Source organism: Saccopteryx leptura, chromosome 5, assembly GCF_036850995.1.
Source record: "Saccopteryx leptura isolate mSacLep1 chromosome 5, mSacLep1_pri_phased_curated, whole genome shotgun sequence".
NCBI lineage: Eukaryota > Metazoa > Chordata > Mammalia > Chiroptera > Emballonuridae > Saccopteryx > Saccopteryx leptura.
The window spans coordinates 164709248-164732245 of NC_089507.1; the positions used below are offsets into that span (position 1 = coordinate 164709248).

At 51.6% G+C, this 22998-nt stretch overlaps 1 protein-coding gene and 1 long non-coding RNA gene across 2 annotated transcripts; one reads left to right on the plus strand and one right to left on the minus strand.

Annotated features, from left to right (window-relative positions):
• Positions 1-826: 826 nt before the first annotated feature.
• CACNG1 (calcium voltage-gated channel auxiliary subunit gamma 1) lies at positions 827-12965 on the minus strand. The gene is made up of 4 exons (XM_066386515.1): positions 12639-12965; positions 3201-3275; positions 2049-2186; positions 827-1595 (listed from the first exon to the last, which is right to left on the minus strand). Exons 1-4 carry the CDS (start codon positions 12871-12873, stop codon positions 1369-1371), a joined length of 675 nt encoding a protein of 224 aa, XP_066242612.1. The 5' UTR covers positions 12874-12965; the 3' UTR covers positions 827-1368.
• On the plus strand, positions 2146-14450 carry LOC136406438 (uncharacterized). The gene is made up of 3 exons (XR_010751675.1): positions 2146-2284; positions 13146-13271; positions 14349-14450. It is a non-coding gene; the product is annotated as an uncharacterized lncRNA (long non-coding RNA).
• Positions 14451-22998: the final 8548 nt, after the last annotated feature.

Sequence of the window (22998 nt, forward strand, 5' to 3'; positions counted from 1 at the left end):
GACTCTTTCTTTTTGTAATAGTATGTTCCAGATTAAAATCTGTCCTTACCAGTTTAACAAGTGTCTTTGTTCATCTTAACGGTTCCCTAACACTTTATTTGTGAAACTTGAATTTCATGAAATTTTCACATCATAAAATAGTATTCTCCCTTTGACTTTTTAAAAACCCTTTAAAATTATTTAAAAGAAATTCCTCAGCTTGTGAACCATACAACAACAGGAGAGGCAGGTTTGGCACACGGGCTGTAGTTTGCACACACGCTGCCCCCCACCCTAGAAGAATGAGCTATACGCGGGATGACTGGTGCACGTTCCAGGCGAGGAGCTTGTGGGTGCTGTCGGCCAGCGACGTCTGACTTGCCATCCCTAAGGGCTGGGTGAGTCTGGTGGGGCTTCGGAAGGTAGAAGAGCATAAGCTATGGCCCTCCATGTCTAACTGCTAAGCCCTGCTTCCTGAGGTTCTCTGCAATGCAAATCCAGCATCAGAAACTAGACACCGTGGCTGGGCTGCTTGAATGCTGTGTTAGCACTTGGATACCTGGCCTGCTGGCGCTCTGGAAATAACCCCTCCTATTTTTAACACCCTTGCCTAGTCAGATGGTCTCCGGTTTCTCCCAAAGAAAATCCCGCAGCCCAGAGAAACAAGCTGGAATTTAGAACCTCTAAGTCTCGAGGGTAAAGAGGACCCCTTTCCCCTCCTTGTCCACACACAAGTCCTCAGCATACCCAGGGACATGCTTTCCTCTCTCCTCAGGGTTGTTGAGGCCTCTGAGCTGTAGTCGGGAATCCTAGCCATTGCTATGCACCGCACAAGGAAAAAAGGACATTTTCAAAGAGCTTTTATTTCAAACCGTGGTCAGAAAATACCCAGTTAAAAATGCTTCTCAGGCCTCCTAGAAGCCAAAGACAGGATCTCACCCGAAAGGGTGCATCTTTTCACTGAGAACGGAAGTGGCGGGGCTGGCTTTTTACCCAGGAGCACGCCCAGAGCTGGTGACGAGCACAGGGCGCCCCTACAAGGCTAACAGAGGACAACGGGGGCCAGTTTATTATCAGAGACAGCTGGCACAGGGGGACCGCTTTGAGCTCTGGTGGAAGGTCAGGCTTCTGCAACACCTGTGCACCTGCTGGCCCTGCCTCTCCTTCCCACAGCGGGCAGGTCTGGATCAGGTCCACCTGCTCAGTTCACAGAGGAGCTTGGCACAGCCCAGGGAAGAGCTCGGAGAGGGGACGCAGCTGCAGCTGCGGAGGGGCAGGTGGGGACACGGGAAATGTGAAGCGCCCACCTCCTTTCTAGAATGTTCTGGGCTCTGGGCTCGGATTCCTGATGGGAAGGTCCTGAGAGTCGCTGGAGCGCCCCCCGGAGGGCTAGTGCTCCGGCTCCGCGTCCATGCATGACTCCCAGGGGTTCTGGGGCATCCGAGGCAGGGAGAAGAGCAGGAGGGCCAGGCCGCCCAGGAAGAGGAGCACGAAGGCGGCGCAGGCACAGGCGAAGGACCAGGAGTAATAGTACTCGATCCAGACGGTGTCCTCGCTATCGATCATGCGCTTCACCGACTGTCGCATGACCTCCACCGAGACGAAGATGCAGAGACCTAGGGCGGGGCCCGGACGCTCAGGCCCTCCCCTTGAGCCGTGTGCTCCGGGGAAACTGGCTCGAGAGTGAGGGCGGCGATGGGAACCTGCCCAAGTGACCCCTCTGCCTGCCCACCGCGCAGCTCGCTCTGCTCCAGGTAGACTGAGTTTCTTTCTTTCTTTTGTTCATACGTTTGGATGAATTTAAAATCTGTTAGTAACTGGCATTGCTCTCAATAACTTGCGGATGAAATCTTGGTGAGAAATGGACGAACTGCCAACCCCCCACCCCACCCCCTTCAAGACCCACCGCGAGTTGAGGAGACCCTGGACCTAGTTTGCTCCTGGGTGAGCCTGGGAATCTGTCTCTGGACTCACATCACAGGTCGGAGTGAGGATGGGGCTGCAGCCTCCCTCCCTCCGGGACATGGGCCCCCCCCCGGCCGGGTGCACGGGCAGGAGCTCTCATCTACCTGCGAAGGCGTAGAACATGGACGCTGGCCTCAGCAGGTAATCCCGCTTCTTCCCGAAGGACAGGAACACGCAGATGGTTCCCATGATGACGAAGCCCAGGCTGAAGATGGCGATGGCAGCGGCGGAGATGCTGTACTCTGCAACACACACAGGGGCGGAGGTGGCGCCGGCCCCTCGGCAGCCGCCTCATCTGGTCCCTGGACCTCAGCTCATGGCTTGTTGTGCCGCCAACCAGGTGAGTTTGTGTAATAATATCACATATAATTTTCATTGCACATGTGGGAAGACTGAGGGTCCGAGTGGGGTCATCACTCAGTCAAAGGCGCACAAGGGTAATGATCTAATTTCAACTCCCGGGTTGTACTACACTGCAAGTCTCCCTCCACCCCCACCCCGCTGCGGGCAGAGGCCTCGGAAGGGGCAGGGGGCCTGTGGCTTGACAGCTTGCCAGAGCAGAAAACTTCCTCTGAGTGACAGGGCAGAAATCAGCAGGCACTTGGGCTGAGGGCAGTGGGTCCTGGGGCTGACAAACAGCCTCTGGATGTGTAGATTGTTCCAGAGCATGGCATGTGTGATTAAGTGTGCACGTGTCTACAGGTGTAAGATTTGCCAGAGTGTGTGTGTTAGTGTTGTCCTGGCATATAAGGATCTGTCAGAGTGAATGTGTGTGATGTATGTGTGCATGTGCATGCCACGTACAGCTGTCGGCACAGGTGCAAATGTGAGTCTGCACTTTGGACCCTGATGTGTCTCCCCATGCCTCCGGCTCTCCGGATTCTTGGGAAGTGATTGATTTTGAAGGAAGGGATCAGACAGCTCCCCACAGACCAACCCACCAGCCCTGAAAAGCACCACAGGGACTGAGTACTTGTTCCATTTCCCTAGCTCTGCTGGAAGAGGCATTCATTCCTTCTGCAATTCAGGAGCCCATCAGGAACTGGCTCTTTTACCGCCTCTGGCCAGTCCTGATGAATGGAGGCTCAGGACGGTGGAGAAGGAGCACTTCTCTCTCCTGAGTGCAGAGGTGGCAGGGCTCTTTTCATAGAGGTGGCAGGGGAGGTCGGGCTTTTGTGCCAAATGACTTTCTGGCTCAGCGGCGCATGCCAGCTGTCACTTCTCCCTGCTCTCCCTGCTTCCCGCCACAGGCTCACCTTTCTGAGTGGTGAATTCGAAGATCTCCGAGCTCTCGCCTGGGTTAAAATGCCTGAAGTAGGAACAGTTTTTCTCTGCAAAGGAGGGAAACAGCCTATTAGTCAAGAGAAAAGGGCCTGCAGCCAAGGCCGAGGCTCAGCCAAGAGAGGGTGGGTAGGATCCCACTGGGGTGGGCATGAAGGGACCTGGTGGCAAGTCGTCTTCTCTCCAAACCCTCACGCTGGGCTGAGAGAAACATCTTCCTCTGACCCTTAGATGGAAATTTCAGTAGATTAAGGGAGTTGCATAGGGGCTGGGAGATCATCAGGGAGCCAAGACCGACTGAGTCAAAGGTGTAGACAGCACTGTGGGTACTGAGCCCATTAGGCAGATGAGGGAACCAAGGCCCAGGGCTCAAGTCCTTCCTCATGGGCTAGAGGATAAATACATGGTCAAAACAAAGGGCTAACAACAAAGGGGTCTGGTTCTGTCCTCCAGGGGATGTTGGACAATGTCTGGAGACATTCTGGTGTCACAACTAGGCAAGGTTGCTATGGGTGTCTAGTGGGTAAAGGCCAGGATGCTGCTAAACATCCCTTTATACACAGGACAGCCCTCTACAACATAGAACTATCCAGCCCCAAAGTGTCAGTAGGGCTGAGGTTGAGAAATCCTAGATTACGCCACACTGACTCACTGGGTGTGAGTCAAGCAAGTAGTGTTTTCTAAAAGCTTCCAGGAGAGTCTGATGCTCAGCCCGGTTGGAAAGCCCTGCTCCAGGCCCCTTAAAATGCCCCACAAGGTGCTTTTCTGAGTGAGCCACCTGGATGAATTTGGGTGAAGCTAGAAAATCCATTCAAGGGCCAAATGTCAACACCTGTGGCTCTAGAGGCAGCTCAGACAAGACCTCCCCCCGGTGAGTTTCTTGATCCACCTGATAAGGATGAGAACAGCCATAGAAGATCTGTGGACATTAAGACCAAAAGTCTGGATTTGATGGGGGATAGGGAAGAGGTTGAGGAAGGTCTCAGAACAAAGAAATTCATGCTGATTTTAAATATAATTTCAGGCATAACTTCTCTTCCATTCCCTCCCCCCTTCCTCTCCCTTATACCTATGCACACTATAAAATCAAAGGATAGTCTTAGTGCATATTTAATATATAGTAGTTTAATAGTCTTTACTCCTGATTTAGGAAGTAGATGAATGAGTTGTGTGTCTTGAAGAAAACTAAATGAGGTTATTATTTAATCATGTGAGGCCCTTGATGGTGTACTTTTCCCTGTGGATCCAGCACTGTCCACAGAAAACACCTCTCTGTGATTGGGCCCTGGGTTATGCATTCATGTTTTTTTACCTTCGGGCTCCATCTCCATGTTCGCAAGGCGGTTGCTGCCTCCTGTCTTTTCGAGACCCCCCCCCCCTCCCGAGGTGCCGCCTTCATTTGGAGGCGGGCTCCCTTCTGTGGGGCTCACCCTGTCTTACAGCCCTGACGCCTGTGGCCTCCCACTCTTCCCACCTCCCGTCAGGGTTATGGCCGCTCCGCTCCCTCCCTCGGGGGCGGAAGGAAATGACCCCCAAGGCCAAGCCTGGCTTAGCAGCAGCCAGTGTTCCAAGAGCAAACCGCCTTCTCTTTGAGCTTCTATATTTAAATCACTTTCACTTTCCTTTTGAGCCAGTTACCCGGGGTGTCTGACAGAGGTAGGTGGTGATGTCGGAACCGAAGCCACTCATTTCTTTCTCACTGCTTCCGGGGCTATTTTAAAAAGCATAATGCAAAAACCCTCTTGTCGTTGTTAGATTATGAGTAATAGATTCTCCAGAATCACGGCTTCAAAATGGCTTGTGTTGTGCCTTAAGTCAACACGTGTCTCCCTCTGGACAAAGGAACATTTCTGTTTCATTCTTCAAGGGGCCCATTCCAGTTGTCATTGAAAAAACCACCTGAAAAGAATGATCTGAATTCCAGTGTATTTCACAGTCAGCGGCCTCTGACTGCTCACAGCGCTTGAGGTGAAGCCTTCGATGTGGAAGGCTGTCAGCTGAGGCCCACAGAAAGCCTGGCCAAGGCCCAGCCGTCTGGCCGCTTTGGGTTGCTGAGACCCCTCTTGCACAGGTCATATTTGGGTCATCAGCCCCACCAAATAAACCCCAGGCTCCTTTCTGGACCAACCGTGGCTACCCCTGGGTGCCTGCACAAAAGCTTTCTTAGCTCGCATCACAGAGAGAAGCTATGTGCCTGGGAAGTCAGCCTGTGGATTTAGGGGGCAGTTTCCCCTCAGTGGCCCAGGAACAGTGTTTCTGTCCCTCCCCTTCCCTATGAAAGGCTCTCACACAGGGGGGATGGGGCACTCTTGGGGCTGGGTTCCCATTGAGGACATCTGGAAGTCTCAGCTTCCCACTGAAGTGGCTGAACTTAGGGTGTGAAGATAGACAGACCAACCCTGTCCCCTCTCTTGGACTTAGCACATGAAGGAAGGCCAGTGCCTTTTGCCCTGAACCTGGGAGAGACATCCGCTCAGGGTCTCACAGCTGCCCATTGGAGACCTCAGGCTCCTTCATGGTCTCTGATGGCCCCAGCAAGGGTGGCGGCATGTCAGACCCAGAGCTCAGCCCAGACACTTTCAGCATCAACAAGATGCTCATTTAAGCCTGACTTGTGGTGACACAGTGGATAAAGCATCAACTTGGAACGCTGAGGTTGCTGATTCGAAATCCTGGGCTTGCCTGGTCAAGGCACATATGGGAGTTGATGCTTTCTACTCCCCCTCCCTCTTTCTCTCCCTCCTTTCTGAAAAAAAAAGAAAAAAAAAAGAGATGCTCATTTAGGACCAATGAAGCCAGGTATCTGGCATTGTCACTCAGGAATTGCCCAGGGTTCTGTTGTGATGGGCAGGCCTGTCCCTGCCTCACTGGGTGTTAGCTGAGTAAACTGAGCATCAAAGGAACTTGAAAAGGAGGGACATATGAGATAAGCCATGTGTGGGCCACTTAGTCACAGGTAGGCGATCTGGAGGAGAGTGGCAGTGACATTCTGTGCAGACTCTGCAGACTCTGAGCCTCCTTGACTCTGCCTCTCTGGTGCCTTCCACACCCCTGCCTGGCCTCCATCACCCTTTCACAGAGCTCGGGGCTCTCAGCTTTGCCTTGATGGGCTCCAGCCCCTCCTGGGCAGAAGAAGCAAGTGCTTTGGATTAAGTGAGCAGAGATGCCAATGCAAGGCTGATGATCTGGGACCATAATTAGTAACTCAGGTTCCCCCAGGTCCCTTTGTCTCTGCAAATGGCTCCTGGTAATTTTTACATTAGTATTTCTATTTTTCTGTATTTCAGAAATATTTACCATGAACAATCAGAGGGCTCAGTGATCTAAAACTTTCAGTGGGTTATTTCTTAAAAAATATGGTGAACTCAGCAGTTGGGCTTGACAGGGGTTGGAGTATTCTGGCTAACCAAATATTCTCGTTAAGGGAGTGACTATCTACAAAGATCCACATCAACTGTGCCAATTTCAAAAAGCGAGAACAGAAGGCACATTGAACTCCAAACCGACCTTGGATTCATACAGCTTTCTCTGATAGTGGGAACAACTTGTGCAATTAGGGGGTATTTCTGGGTTACCACTGAGAATGTTTCAGTGTGCCTAGTGCTGGTGGGTGCAGACTTTAATATATTAAAAAGTACCTTGTTGATATGCACAAAATCAAGGGAACTAGTGCTTTAGGAGAGTTGGAAGAAATATTTCACCCACTTCTTAACTTGCACCATTATCAGGGTTGTCTTCACTCTTTTTTTTTTTTTTTTTTAAGATTTTATTTATTCATTTTAGAGAGGAGAGAAAGAGAGAGAAGGGAGGAGGAGCAGGAAGCATCAACTCCCATATGTTCCTTGACCAGGGAAACCAGGGCCCTGAACCAGCAACCTCAGAGTTCCAGGTCGATGCTTTATCCACTGTGCAACCACAGGTCAGGCACCCTCACTCTTTTTGTAAAAGTTTTGATGCTTTCAACAATGGCTTCTCTGTGCTCCCTCTCCCTTCACCCCTCCGAGGGAAGATTTTTATAAAATGGGTTGGAGGCCCTGGCCAGTTAGCTCAGTGGCAGAGCGTAGGCCTGGCGTGCAGGAGTCCCGGGTTCGATTCCCGGCCAGGGCACACAGGAGAGGCGCCCATCTGCTTCTCCACCCCTCCCCCTCTCCTTCCCCTCTGTCTCTCTCTTCCCCTCCCACAGCCAAGGCTCCATTGGAGCAAAAGTTTGCCCGGGCGCTGAGGATGGCTCTGTGGCCTCTGCCTCAGGTGCTAGAATGGCTTTGATTGAGACAGAGCGATGCCCGGGGTGGGCAGAGCATCACCCCCTGGTGGGCATGCTGGGTGGATCCTGGTCGGGCGCATGCAGGAGTCTGTCTGACTGCCTCTCCGTTTCCAACTTCAGAAAAATGCAAAAAAAAGAAAAAAAAATGGGTTGGAGAAATCCCCAAGAGCCTACCTGCAAGCTTCAGAGCATTGCCATCCTATGGAAGAGAAGTGTAGTTATGGCCTGGGTCTCCGTGGTACATGTGGATGGGAAAGGGGACCCCTGTAATTCTTGGGGTCAGTAGCATCAGGTGTTTTCATATGGCCCCGGTCCCTGTACCAAGTACCAAAAGAGACACTGTGCCACCCAGCCCAAGGAAAGGGCTTACTCCTCTGGGGATTCACTTGAGCTTTCAGACAGCTTCTGACAACAGGGGAAGCCCTCCTCACCCCTCGAGGCATTGGAATTGACCTCAGATGTTGATCTTGTGCACAACAGCCCTTTTAAAACTCTGAGGTCAATGGCAAACCAAATTAGGCAGTTTGTGTCTTCAGAGCCTCCAGCATTCTGTGACTGAATGGGACCTCGGAAAGTCTCCTCTTTGCACCAGCTCCTGGTCCACATTATGTCCGAGGTTGGCCGCGTACGTATTTTCTTGGGTCAGCAGCTTTTAGGAGCTGTATCTATCTGTATCGTGAAGGATCGAGGGGACTCTGGGTCTGAGACTTGGGTATTGAACCTCTACCTGTTCATGACTTAGCCTTGAGAAAGCTGCTCTGAACCTCAGTTTCCTCACACATAGAATGAGAATCGCAGGTGAAATGAAAGCCTCTTCACCGGGCTGTTGTAAAGTAGTATAACGGAGCCACCGAGAAGGTGACTTTTAGGGGTACAAGCCTGACTATTCTGCATTGGTAATTGTGTGAGTTCGGTCAAATTAATCACCTTCTCTGTGCCTCGTTTTCCTTATCTAAGATGGGATGATGATAATAGTATGGATCTCATAGAGGATTTTGTGAGGATTAGATAAGTTAGTATTGATATATATATGTATATATCATCCCACTGCCTCTGGCCTCCATGGTTTTTGGAAAAAATTAGCTCTTTTTCGTACTAAGAATTCCTTGTATGTGACTAGTCACTACTTGCTCTCACAAGAGACACATACTCTGTCTTTATCTTTTTACTTACCTATCTTTTGATTGTGATGTGTCTAGATTTTGATTTATCCTACTTGGAGCTTATTAAACATTGTGGGTTTCTAGATTAATGTTTTCCATCAAATTTGGAAAATTTTTGGTCATTGTTTTTCATATACAGTATTCTTCCTGCTCCTCTCTCTCTTCTTCTGGCAGTACCATTATGTATATATTGGTCCTTTACATTCTGTCCCACAGGTATCCCAGGCTCTGTTCATGGTCCTTCATTTTTTTCTCTGTTTCTCAAGCTAGCTAATCTCAAATGACCTATCTTTAAGTTCATGGATTTGTTCTTCTGCCTGCTCAGGTGTGCTGTTGAGCCCCTTTGGTGAAGTTTTTCTTTCCAGTTATTGTACTTCTCAACTCAAAAATTTCTAATAGGTCCCTTTAAAACAATTTCCCCCTCTTTTTTGATGTTCTCCATTTTATGAGCCATCATTCTTATCTTTAATTCTTTAGACATGGTTTCTTTTAGTTCTTTGAATATAGCTAAAATAGGTAATTTAAAGTCTTGATCTAGTAAGTCCAATATATGGGCTTCCTCAAGGATCTATTATTGATTGCTTTCCCTTTCCTTATATATGGGTCATGCATTTTTAGTTCTTTGCATGTTTTGTAATTTTTTTTTTGAAGTGAGAAGCAGGGAGGCGGAGAGACAGACTCCCTTAATAACCTGACTGGCATCCACCTGGCGTGCCCACTAGGGGGTGATGCTCGGCTCCTCTGGGGTGTTGCTCCACAGCAACGGGAGCCATTCTAGTACCTGAGGCAGAGGCCATGGAGCCATCCTCAGAGCCTGGGCCAACTTTGCTCCAATGGAGCCTTGGCTGCAGGAGGGGAAGAGAGAGACAGAGAAGAAGGAGAGGAGGGAGGTTGGAGAAGCAGATGGGTGGTTCTCCTGTGTACCCTGGCTGGGAATCGAACCCGAGACTTCCACATGCCAAGTCGACACTCTACCACTGAGCCAGCCGGCCAGGGCCATGTTTTATAATTTTTAAAATTTAAATTTAAAACTGGAAAATGCAAAGAGCATAATGTAGCACCTCTGGAAATCAGATTCCCACCCTTACCCAGGGTTTGTTCCTGTTGCTGTTTGTTACTATTGTTTGTTTAGTGACTTTCTAAATTGATTTTGTAAAGTCTCTATTCTTTGTAACGTGTGGCTACTGAAATTTCTGCTCAGTTAGTTTGGTGGTCAGCTCACAGAGATTTCCTAAAATTCTAGGAACTACGACATCTCCCCATGTTTACTGAGGGGTTTTGTGCTAAGCAGAGAGGGAAGTGCTCAGCTGAGCATTGTATACGTCTGTCTTAGCCTTCACTTTCTGCTTGCACACAGCCTCAAGATACATCAGCAGCAAGAGCTTCGGGCCTTCTCAGGTCTTTACATAACATGGTGCATGTGCATGGTCTTCTAAACTCCAAGGAATGTATCAGAACTTTCAAAGCAACCTATGGACATCTCATTCTCTAGCTTTTTGGTTAGCCTATTGTTTGCCCAAGCTGTTTTCTGTTGCCTGAGGCAGCTATAATATTAAATAATTGTTTCTAATTGTTTTTAACAACACCCCCTGGGAAACATAGTATTCCCACTGGATGAACTCAGAGTCAGGTCAAATAAAGACAGCCTTGCAAGTGGGTGCTTCCAGGGAACCAGCAGACAGATCAAATAATGACAGTTCCATTTGAAGGAGATCCAACCCAATCTTGTCTCCTTTGGTGGCTACCAGACTGCTGGTTTTCACTGTGACTGCAGGCTGTGGGTTTTCAAGGCTATGACAATTGGGGGGAACAAGAATAGGGGAAGTTAAAGCACCACAAAGCTCACTGTGCGTACTGAGCTTCATCCATTTTTCCTGAGTGAGCAGTTGCTGGATTGGGCAAGACTGGTTAATTTCCAGAGTTCTGAAAAGTTTATTTTGATCACTTTGGGCAGGGTTCACATTGTTTTTATGAAGAGGAGTTTGGAGGCTCTCAATCTGTCTTTTTTTTTTTTTTTTTTTCTGGTGGCACCCAAAGTTAATGTGTATCAATCACTTAGAACTATGTTTGGGAGATAGTGTTCTATTTGTGTTTGCTGTTCTTCTTACTATTGTTATTCATAATGAATAAGATTACAGGTGTGAACTCTATTCCTCCCTCCAGAAAAGAGTCATCCTATAGAGCTCAGGAAAGGTGGTGGGAAGGAGATGTTCACATGCAGAGAAAGGAGAAGGGAGAATGCAGGAATACACGTCGGAAGCTTCTTGCGGGCAAGACTGTGCTCACAGTATGACTCACTCTGGATCAGAGTGAGAAGGCATTGAGACACACTGGCCAGGTTCAAGGCCAAGCCCTGTCTGCTGGTCCCCAGCGGCTGGTTCAGCCACCTGCCGCCAGTCTGTCTCTTCCTTGTATAGACTAAGCTCACCTCCCTGCTCATCTCCTCTGTAAACTCGTCAGACTTTAAAAGGCAGATGTCTCCAAGGACAGGTGGACAGGACCATAACAGTGCATTCCCGGGAAATCTGCCCTGCCCTGCCCTGCCTCGCCCTGCCCTGCCCTGCCCAGGGGAGTTGGTTGGGTGGTGCATCTGTTTACCAGTGTGCTCAGCAGTGGCTGAGGGATACAGGCATCTGGGCTATGTAATACCCTTCAAGCACATGTTCATGCCATTTAAAGCTCAGCCTTGGGACTCGGTGTTTCCAAGACAGCTGGGTATTTACGAGTCTTCCGCGTATCCAGCGGGGATGAGCGAGGTGGAAGCCCGTGGGAGGGGAACGAAGAGGAAGCAGGGAGTTAGGAGGAACAGGGTTTGGGCAGCTTTGTCCCCTCCACACACTGCAAGATTTTGGGGGATCTTGTCACTGACATCCTTGAAGGTGAGGTTTCAATGAACACCCCTTCTGATAACAGTGGGAATAATTCTAAAAACCAGGTTGGACGCCTCACTCACCCTGGTCCACTGCCACCTTGGTGTGACATTTGTAAGCACTGGAAGGGACTCTGTGTTGCTGAGTCCAGCACCACAGGAGGAAGCAGAGGCTATACTGGGCTTTGTCATCCCCACCACAGGGTCATTAGGAGGGTCATGGGTGATGCATGATGAGAGCCCTGACCTCTGCTTCTCCAAACGGGTTTCTTTCCTGAGCACATGCCCTGCTTGTTATCAATGCCGAAGGCTGTTCGTCTGCAGAGGAGACGCATCACCCTAGCACCAGCTGTCCTTTACAAGGAGCTCACCTTCGATGTGTGGTTTGGCCACAAGGTAGGAAGTCAGGGAATGCCTTTAAGTTGCAGTGGAAGGAAATGACAGAGTGCTTGCCCACTCCGAGGGGTCTGAGCTCAGGGAGGGTGTGCCGGAGGGCTGACGATTCTCACTCAAAGGCGAGCGGCTCATCGACAACCACCTCCTGCTGCCCAGACAGGCGCGCAGCCCTGTGCAGTCCCTCCTGGCCCTGCGCCCGGGATGGAGGCACATTTGGTTTCATGCTCTACTGTTACCACCTTGAAATTCTTAGATGATGACAAGGAGCCCTGCACTTTCCTTTAGCATGGGGTCCTGTAAATTCTGTAGCTGATCCTGTCCACTCCCTGGCGGCCGGGAAAAGAACATGCTAACCCCACAGGTCCCCCTGGCCTGAGGACATAGGCCACCAGCCTGTCCTTGCAGGGAGAGGCTGAGCTGGGCAAGCCCAGATGAGTGACCACTGGTGGGGCCAGAAGACCCTCATCTGGCAGGCCCATGGTTTCTATCCTGAGTTTCTAACCCCCATGTGTCCAACCCTCTGCTCTGGGTGAACAGCCCCAAGCAAGACAGAAATGATGAGACAAATGCCCTCATTTTACAACTGCCCATGGCTGCCAGCGCCACCTCTAGCAATTCAGACCCTTTCCTATGGACACAGACGGCTGTTCTGAGCCACTTCTCCAGAGGGGACAAGGAAGGGCAGGAAGCGGGGACGGAGGACAGAGAGAGGGTACGTTACCCCCAGGCAGGGTGATGGGTCCGCAGCTCTTGTCCTTGCTGTCGCTCATGACAAGACTCTTGGTGCAGATCCGCCAGAGGCCGAAGTGGGCTGCCTCGCAGATGGCACTGTGGCGCTCCACCTGGGGGCTCAGCACCGCCCAGTGGTCGGTCACCACGGCGACTGTGGCCAGCACGATGCCCACCAGGATGCAGAAGAGGGTCAGGCGGACCTTCAGCGTGCTGGTCTGGGACATGGTGGTCGTGGAGGAGTGGCGCTCTGAGCAGTGTCTGGCGGCACTGTCTCCCCGGGCAGGTGGCAGCCGGGCGGGGGCGGCGGCAGCAGTTTGGCATGGTGCGGGCGGTGGAAGCTAAGTTTAGTGTGCTCGGCCGAGCCAGAGTGGGCTGGCCTTGGGGCTGAGGGACGCTGGATGGGGCTGCGCAGCTGCCCACACGTGACAGGGGCCTGAGGGAGGCTTCTATTAATGCACATGGACAGGCACTGTCCCTGAGGATGACTTCTTCTCAGGTTTCAGGGCGTCTCTTATCCCCACTTGGAGCCAGAAATGCCTCAGGGAGGGGCAAGGAGAGAAGGCCCTGGATGGCGCTGGGACCTGGACCGAGCAGCTGCCCATGATCCCTGCGTTGGGCGTGGGTGAGGGATGCTCTGGGTGTGGGCTGAAGGTCACTGCTGAGCAGGGCAGGAGACCCCGGGGGGCTCACGTGGCTCAGCCTGCGGTTCGCACCCTGGGCAGGTTGGTTTCCAGAATGGGGTCAGTGGGTCCTGTCGTAGAAGTCTGGAGGGCCCAAGATCAGGCCGAGGGACACCTTGGGGATCCCCCATCCAGGACCCACTGCCGCCCAGTGTGAGAATGTTATTTACGATTCAATTCTCCTGTTCCTCCATTTGGGTCCAGAAGAAAAACCCCATTTGGGGTAAGATTTACCACCTTTCTGACCCTTGTAAAGCAGAGAAGCTTCTGGAGAGGACGGAGCGTCCTGCTGGGCCTGACTGGGGTTCTGTTTCCGTTTCACCTCTTTCATGGCAGGAAGACAGATTTTTATTTTTTAGTTACGTTTTTAGTTACCCAATAAACGTATTTAAGTAAAGAAGAACAAAGGTCAGTTGATTTTCGGGTGACTATTAGGAGGCTAATGGGTGAGTGGTCCTAGCAGAGGACAGGTGCAAATTTGGGACCACCTGCCTGCCACGTGCTCACCAGGCTTGTCTCCACGCCTGACACTCCTCCTGGGTCCTGTGTGTCCCCTTCCTCAGTTCACCAGGTGTCTCCCTGTGGGTGTACCTGAGGCTGAGGCATGGCCAGGAATAGACCCCTGAGCTGGGCAGAGCTTTGAAATGCTGGCATGGGGTTGGCCCTGCTGCTGGAAGGAGTCCCAGCCCGGTGTCACAGACCACTGAGAGCAGGGACAGTCCTAGCCAGTGCTCGTCTTCAGCGAGTGCTCACTCTATGCCAGGCGCTCTGCTAAGCCTCCCACGTCACTGTGGTTCATCTTCGCCCCAGTCCAGGGGTGAGTGTGGCGGTCCCTCCCACTTTACAGAGAAGGACACAGAGGCTCAGAGGCATGAAGTATTTCCCCATGTATAAGACTCACCCTGTATCGAAAAATTGGGGGTCTAAAAACTGGGTGCGTCTTATACAGTGGTTGTAGATTTTTTTACTTGCATTTCCCGCTTTTTCACGCTTGTTTTTGTGCTCATTGTTGAAGACAGTGATTCGTCATCAGACACAGAGGAAGACAAGCTAATGGATGGGAGTTTTGACAATGATGAGGAGTTGTATGAATTTTATGATGAATAAAACTTGAGTTCAATAACTTTATGTAATACATTTTTTTTTCAAATTTTGGGCCCCAAAATTAAGATGCGTCTTATACATGAGAGTGTCTCTTATACATGGGGAAATACGGTAACATGTCCAAGGTCACATAGCAGGTAAACAAAACAATGAAGCTAGGCATCCGAACCTGGGCCCAAACTCTTAACCAATATTTGGAGATGGGAGGAAACTGTTGTGATTTCAGAGAGAAAATGTAGCTTTTTCTTGTACCGGTCTAAGTTCTCAGCTCGGGCTGAAACAGATTAACAAGAGAAAAGCATAAATATTTATTTCGTATACATTTTATTTGACGGGGGAAACTTGACACAAGCAATGACCCAAAGAAACGGTTCAATAGGAACATTTAAATGCCAGGCGCGAGAAGAGTGGAAAGTCGTAGAAAAATATGATGAGAAAGAGGGCCTGAGCGAAGTGCAGTGGCGGATGGGGGCACAGCGAGGTCTATCGTTGAGACTCCTCTTGGCGTCCTGGAGACAGGGCTGCTCCTCCCTCCGGGTGCAGGGAAGGCACGTCTCACGTGAGCGTCTTAGGACCCGCTTCGGGGGAAGGTTGGAAAGGTTTCCCCACACCTGCTGTCTCTCAGATTCCTTCAGTGTAAAAGATTCAGTGCGCCAAGTTGCTGCATTCTGGTGCAGCATGTTGTGAACCCTGACGTGACTGATAAAAGGAACCTGCAGCCTAGTGACAAACTAGGGCCACCTGGTGAACAGCAGAAGGAGGACCGGACAAGGCAGAACCATCCAGGAAACCAGCCCCAGAGTGGAGCTGACACTCTGCATCTCCAACCACAGGTGGGGTGGGGGGCGGTTACAGCCGAACTCGCAGGTTACAAACCTGTTTTCCCCAACCAGAGATTCTCTCTCAACTTCCTCGTCTCTGCTCCCTGTTCTCCCCACACCTGCCCGCCGTGTTCCCAGTCGGGCCAACCCATCGCGGCTCGCTGTTGCCTGCCACAACTGTAGCTCAGAGAGTGACTATCTTGTGTCAGGTGGTCGCTCTTCTCCATGGAGAACTCCTAGAAGCTGAGGACTCCTGCCAGCCCCAGCCCCTCCGCACCGCCCTGTGGGCCCAGATTCAGGAGCCAAGAAACTTGGCGTCTCAGGGGACGCTGTGTAGCCTGAGGCAGACCCACTGTGTGCCAGGCACGCCAGCCAGCCGCAGTTGGGAGTGAGAAGAAGGTCCGGTACTTTAAGAGACTATCCAGAAAGAGGCTATTTTAACTTTAGTTATGGTGTCATTTGAAGAAATGAAAATGTATGTTGAATTTGCTGATGTGGTGGAGGTGGGCATTGTAAGCTCCCCAGCACAGGGGGCCTCTGCAGGTGTCAGAAAGTGCCCTAAGGGGGCACCTAGCGTGGGCTGCAGCCATGCGGCAGGCCCCTCAGAGAGCCAGGCTGCGCCTCCCTCAGTGGGGGCGGGTTTGTGCCGCATGCAGGGGTCCTGAGTCCTCCAGTCCAGCCAGCAAGAGCATTAAAGATTGATGGCCTCTGCCCTTTGAAGTCGTCTGTGTGTAAACCTACCACGAGACTGGCAGCACCGGGGACTGCTGGCAAGTCTTCTCTCTCTTCCCTGTTTACTAAAAGCCCCTTGAAATAGAACTTTTTTTGCTCAGGGAGGCCACTGTCAAACAGCCTGCTTGGCCCCCCGGTGCTCGGCCAGGAAGGGGGCCCTGTGGATGCTGGTGTTTCCTGGGAGCTGGGGCTGGGCGCTGCCAGCACCCTCCCACAGGGCTACCCTTCCCCGGGCCTTAGGAAAGACAGCTTCGTAGGGAGTGGGAGCCAGCCTGCCAGGGACAGCCAGCAGCCAGGCCAGACCCCTGCCCTGCTGAGCTCCAGCTGTTTGGCTCCCAGTGGGCATTAGTCTCTCTGGGCTGCCTTTCCTGCTCTATAAAGCGGGGGCGGTGGCGCTGACTGGGAGCTGCTGTAGAATGAGGGAGAATGCGTTTAGCAGTTTAGCCCACGGTAGGTGCCATGGGCCAAATTATGCCCCTCCTCCCAAATTCCTATGTTGAAGACCAAACCCCAATGTAATGGTATTTGGAGATGGGGCCTTTGATGGGTAATTAAGTTTAGATGAGGTCATGAGGGTGAGGCCCTTGTGCTGGGATTCGTATCCTTAAAAGAAGAAACACCAGAGAGCTTGCTGTCTCTTTTTCTCTGCCATTTGAGGACTCCACAGAAGGTGAGAGCCAGAAAGAGGACTCTTACCAGAACCCAACTGTGCTGGCACCCTAATCTGGACTTCCAGCCTCCAGAGCTGTGAGGAAATACATTTCGGGTGTTAAGGTCACCCAGACACTGGTAGTTTGTTGTGGTAGCCCAGCTGACTAACGTAGGAAGCAACCGATCCAGGATGGCTATTGTTGTTGTTGTTATTATTATTTATAGACTAGATGGATCAGCTTTCTGTAATGGGCCATAAGCTTCCGGAGGGTAGACATGGTTAGACTACATTATATACTCATTCTGAATCCCCTCAAAGAAACCCCTGGATTTGAGCACAGGGTAGGATCTTCATAAATGTTTGTTGAATGACTGATGAATGGATGGATAGATGGACAGGTAGACTGAAAGAAGAAGGAGCTCACATAATTCACTCCACTCGGTGATCTAAAGGATAGTTCTCTGTGGCTCAGGGCACAGGGACAGAAGACACAGCAGCTAGAGCAGCCCTGGGACAGCTTGGACTAATAGCTTATTTGCCTCCAGGTGCTGAGGGACACCCCAGGAGGGCACCATTGCCACCTCTGTGATCAAGTTCAAAAAGAAGCAGCCTCCTGGTATAGGACATTTTCTACAGTCTTCAGTAGATATGCCACACTCAGCTCATCAGGAGGTGTCTGTATTTTTCTCATTCAAATGAACCCATTTTCATGTGTCTCAAATGCTGCTCTTTTCCCAAGAAGGACCAGACATAATGAGGGGAGGGAAAACATCTCCCAGGATGGGCCTCATTCAGAATTGGGACCAGAGCACACCGGGATCGGGACCAAATAAACATTTTTTGGCATTGTGCTGATCTATAGTAGTTTTGAAATCAGGCTTAATTAGTCTAAGAAATGTCCTTGGGTGTTTGATCTTAAGATATTATAAAGAAACCAGGTGTTACCCATTGGTCCAACCTCTTTACGCCACTTTGCCTGCCTCCTGCACTGTTCAGCTGTTACCCTCGGTTGCATTGGTCTCTCCTCCAGCTCCACCCTGTGCCTCTGCGCAGGGGACCCGAAAATCTTCCATCTTTAAAGCCGGTGAGCACATCACTCTGACCTCTGCTCTCAGCATCGCATCTTCATCTGGACTCCTGCCTCCCTTTCTTGTTATGTCAACCCTTTTGGTTACATTGATAATCCAGGAAAATCTCCCCATCTTAACACCCTGAATTTAATCATATCCCCAGGGCCCCTTTTGCCATGTACGGTGACACATTCATAGGTTCTAGGGATTAGGACCTGGACATTTTGGGGCCATTATTCTGCCTTCCCCAGGCATTGATTTATAACTTGCTTGATTTTCTCCAGCATCACCTGTAGCTCAGGTGATGTTGAAAGAGGGCTGGGGCTCTTACAGGAGGGAAAGGCTAGAAGGAGAAGGGGCCATGAGATTGAGGGCATCGGCAAAGGTGAGTTTAACTGATGACTTGCCACGTCTGGGCTGGTTAGGATGGCCCTGCAACTAGGAAGGGAAATCTATTGGGAGAAAATGGAGAGGTCAAGGCCCTGAAGGGCTTGATGAGGCTGGAGAACAGGTGTAGTGGTGGTAAGGGGGTGGAGGAATTGGGAACATTGGAAGCTGTGGTCAGAGAGGAGCTCGATAGCTCTGAAGATTATGGGGGGCAGGGACAGTCAGGTGGTGATGACAAGATCTAAGTTGGAGATGAAGGTCAATGAAGTTGAGAAGACCAGATGTCCAGTGAAGGGGAGCTCAGATAGTCAAGGGAGGTAAGAAGGTCAGATGGCCCGTGGAGGTGAGAAGGCAGGAGAGGCGTGAGGCCTGGGAGTTGGAGCAGTTGGCCCCACAGATGTTAGTATGGTTCAGTGACGGTGGCAGGACTTGGAGCACAAAGGCAGGTTTTGAGCCAGACGTGAAGTCTCTGATGAACATGAAGGAGTGGCCAGGAAAGAGCTGGGGAGACGACAGTGATGGAGAGAGTTCTGGACGGTCTACCCAGGCCCTTGGAGAAGGCTTTCCCCGGGAGGGTGGAGGAATAGTGCTTTGGAGGTATCAGCGCCCCCACCATTCCCCTCTCTGCAATGTTAAGTCCAAGGACATGAGTTCATTACCTTCTCTGATCACGGACTTCTGTCCCTGAGGTTGCACCAGCAGTTTTCTTGGAAGCTGCAAGTTTAAAAATTTCTGTTTTAGGTGCATCTGCTCCATCTCCTCGGATTCTCGGGTCCCTGAGCAGCTCTTCCTTCCCCCGGGCCCTCTCCTGCCCCTCATCTCCAGGGCTGGCCAGCCAGGGGTGGTATATTAGGACTGAGTGTAAGAAGCTGAAGTCACAGGACCAGTTCTGAGCTCCCTGTGGGGAGACTCCTGTCAGCCTCCCATCTCCCCTCCCCCAGGTCTCTCCTCTGCCAGCTCCACACTAGGGACCCAGAACAGACAACTGCCCTCTGCAGCCCTGCCCCCAGGGTACCTGAGAGTGGTCAGGGCTGGCTTTCTGCAGCCTGTGCCACCTGTGTGGAATGGGGAACACCCCCATGGGATGCTGGGGTTGCAGGGCCTGCGAAGAAAAGCAGCAGCCATGCGGCCTTCTTGACCAGCACTCCATCTAGGGGCCCTGAGGGCAGAGATGAGTGGGCTCAGCCAGGGAAACACCGGGAGGACCTCTCTAGAGAAGGGGGGCACTGTGCAGTACCTGGATCAGCGGGGTGACAGGTTTCTCCAGACCAAAGTGCTGGGGCACGGCACCCTGGGGGCCAGGCTCTCAGAGCACCCCTGCAGGGGCTGTTCAGGAACAACCCATTTTGGCAAACTCCTTGAGAGCTGTGAGTCAACAAACACCCCTGAAAGCTCGCTCCGATGCCATTCTCCTGTCTGGGATATTTCTGAATGTTTCCTTGTTGAAGTTGAAGTTAAATTCATCTCCCTACAACCCTGGGAGGTAAGTGTTACCTTCCTCATTTGACTGAGGGCTCCCAGAGAGGTTGGGCACCTTGCCCAGTGCTGCCTGCAGGTGACTGGAGGATTCGAACCCAGTCTTTCCTGCCCACTCACTGCAGCCACTGGGATGTGCGCGGGGGAGGAGGCCACAGAGCGGTGAGTCCCGGTGTCAAGCCGGGCCGGGCTTCTGGACTTGTTCTCCTGCTGCCCGTTTGGAATTCCATCCACATTATGCTCCCAAACCCAGAGACAAAGGCAATGCTGACCCCAACCCAGTACAGGTGGCCATTTTTCTATTTCCTTCTTCAACCCCCAACTTCTGTTTCCAAAACTGTTGGCTCAAAAGAGGCAGGACTTGGAAGTTGTTGCAGGGAAAGGAAACCCTAGGAATAAATAAATAGGGGTTTCTTGGTATGTCCACAGCCTAAGATGCAAATACCAAAAAGCCTCCGTGTGGTCTTGCCCATGTGACCTCACCTTTGGCGCCTCAGTTTCCCTCGGTATAAAGTCAGTCTAGCGCATGGTTTCTCAGCCTGACATTTTAGACCAGATCACTCTTGGGGGTGGGGATGGGACTGTCCCCCCGTTGCAGGATGTTTAGCAGCATTCTTGTCCTCCACCTAGTAGATGCCAGGAGCAGCTGCCTTTCAGGTTGTGGTAACCAAAAATGTCTCCAGATATTGGCAAATGGCCCCTGGGGAGCAGAATGGCCCCCAATTGAGACCCACTGGGATAGTGGTATCTCCCTTTCATGGCTATTATAAAAATCCCCCCAACATATTTCCTTCCCCCTTTTATTCTTTCTCCCATCTCCCCTCACCTCCCACATGGCCACTTTCTCCTTGGGATGCTTGCTCTTCTGTGATGAGAACAATGAATGAGATGATTCCTAAGGCACCTGCCATTCTTGCTGGTCGTGTTGTCCAGTGATTCTGTGGTTCTTGTTTGGGTCACAACACTAGCTCAAGCCTGCTCCCCCAACTTAGGAAGAAAGCAGCATGGACCCCTTTTACAGATGGTCCCTATGGGGCGGGGACAAGGCCAGACATCACATTGGAGCTGGGGCGGGGCTCGCGCTGCACAGGGGTAGATGCAGTCCCAGACAGAGGTGTCAGTTACAAGGGGGCACTCCCAAATGATTTGGGGGAGGGGCAGCAGAGGGAGATCTGGAAAGATACAGACTGGCCAGCTGTTCCCCAAACTGTTTTCCTTGCCTTCTGGGCTAAACTGCATTTCCCAGCTTCCCTGGCTCTTATCGGCAAATGGCCAATAATGTTACTGAGTTCTGGCCAATGGTACATGGGCAGAAGAGAGAGTCACAATGTCCTGCTCCATTAAAACCTCCTACAAGACTCTCTACTCACAAGACCATCTACCCTCTCTCTTCTCCACCTGCCTACTGGGTGTCAGTGCCAGGGACAGCTTTAGAAGCCCATGTGGACGATGGCAGAGCCTCCAGAGTGTGGGCCTCTGAATCTCTGAATGACTGTGCAGAGCAGAGCACCCCTACCCGCCCAGTCAATTGAACTTTATGAGTGAGACATAGACTTCTATTGTGTTAAGGTTGTTGGTTATGTCGTTAGCTTATTCTATGTAATACAAGCAAAGGCAGAATGGGGGTGCTGGGCTGGTAGGGGACCCTGAGCGGCATCTTGGTTGGGGAGCCAGAACACCCACTTCCGTGTCAGTTCTATGGGTCTAATTCTGCAAATGATGGAGACAGAGTTTCCAGGTAAATGAAACGTGTGACCACATGAGTCCCACATTGGTGACCGTATGTTACCAACACCTGCAGACTGCCGTGGGAGTCCAGGACGGCTGCAAGGTGTGTGCTAAGCCAGTTTCTTCTGGGCTAAGGATAAACGGGCACAAAAGTTCTGGCACAGGGTGCCAATGCTGGGTGGCACTGGCTCTAGGCTGGTGGACCATCAGTCCAGAGCTTGGCAGAGGGTCAGTTGGGTAGGGCCTAAGATTCCCTGGCCCTGGGACCTGGTGGCTCAGCACGTCTGAGATGTCAGTTCCCCCAGGTGCCAATCTCAGGCAGAAAGTGAGAGGGTTGAAAAGCCAGAGCTAAAAGTTCAGAGAATTTGGGAGTGGTTCTTGCAGCCAGTAGGCCAGGGACATGGGGACACAGGGCCCTCTGCCTCCCTTTTCTGGATCCACGGTTGGAAAGCCTTCTGTGAAGCTCAAGAGTGTGGTGCCTCTCCGATCCAGGACGGCTCTTAGGAAGAAGACTCAGGGTGTGAGTCCTAAGAGAAATGAGGTATAATTGGATGGGAAGGTGCCCTAGGCTGTAGCTTGGGTAGCAATAGGGACACTGATCATCCTTCTCATGCCTCCAAAAGAATAGGATTGATACCCAGCCAGTGCCCACCTACAAGGCTGACTCTGGTGGGAACATTGTGACTGATGGGGACTGATCAGAGGGGTGTCTCTGGTCCCTCTCGCTGTCCCTTACCTCACTCCTCCTGGTGGCCTGGGACTGGGTACTCTGTCCCACTCGGCCTCTGGTCAGGGCCACAGTCTCCCATCCAGCTTTAGCAGTAATAAAGCTCAATTTGGAATTCAGGCTCTTCTATTTCTTAATGATCTCAGAACTTGGATGGGACAGGAGGCTGGTGAGTGGTCTTAGGAACCCCCCACGGCAGCTTGGGGCCTCCCTCTCAGGCTCTGCGGCCTGCCTTGTCACTGCCCAGACTACATATTCTGGCCCATCTGTGCAAAGGTGCCAGGCCGGCACCAACCAGAAGTCTAAAACCAGCTGGTGGTTCTGGGAGGCGGTCAGTGACCCGGATGAAAGCCAGAAAAGACACAGAATCCATCCTCCCTCCCTCTTTTCGGGAGAGCACAGCACCCCCCAGACTCAGGGACACCGTGACCCTAAGTACCCACAGAGGCTTAAGGGAAGCTCTACCTCTCCCCCCACATCTGGAAGAGAACATTTTAAAAATCTTTTTATTTAATTAAAAAAAGACAGAACTAACAACCCAAAACCAGTAGTAGGTACAGGATTCACAGGTGCTTAACTGGTGAAACACGGGCTGGCTGGAGGGGGCGGCGTGGAGGTGGCACAGACCTCGGGCACAAGGTCGCAGACGGACAGGGCAGAGGCCAGCTCCATCCGCTCCCCTCCCCAGCCAGCCTCGGCCAGGTCCACGAGGAGGAGGTCGTGAACCCCAGCGACGGTCCTTCCCGGAGCCTGGGTGGGGGTGGAGAAAGGCTGTGAAGACCGGGGCTCGGAGCTGTTCTGCTCCCTGCTCTTTGTTGCTTCTTTCTACTCTCTCGGTCCCTAGAGTGGGCTCTGTGTTCTCTGCCTGGGATGGGGCAAGAGGTAGGATTCGTTGGAACACAACTTTCTCCATGAAATGACAGAAACTTCCAGGGGAGCGTGGAGGGGTGGGGGCCACTGATGTGGAAAAAA

Bases quoted from the DNA above. Each gene is read 5' to 3' on its own strand.
- CACNG1 (XM_066386515.1), bottom strand. From the start codon at position 12,873: ATGTCCCAGACCAGCACGCTGAAGGTCCGCCTGACCCTCTTCTGCATC. The intron at 3,276-12,638 runs GTAACGTACCCT...CCTCCTTTGCAG, and splicing joins ACCCATCACCCTGCCTGGGG to AGAAAAACTGTTCCTACTTC. The intron at 2,187-3,200 runs GTGAGCCTGTGG...TGTGTGTTGCAG, and splicing joins CGAATTCACCACTCAGAAAG to AGTACAGCATCTCCGCCGCT.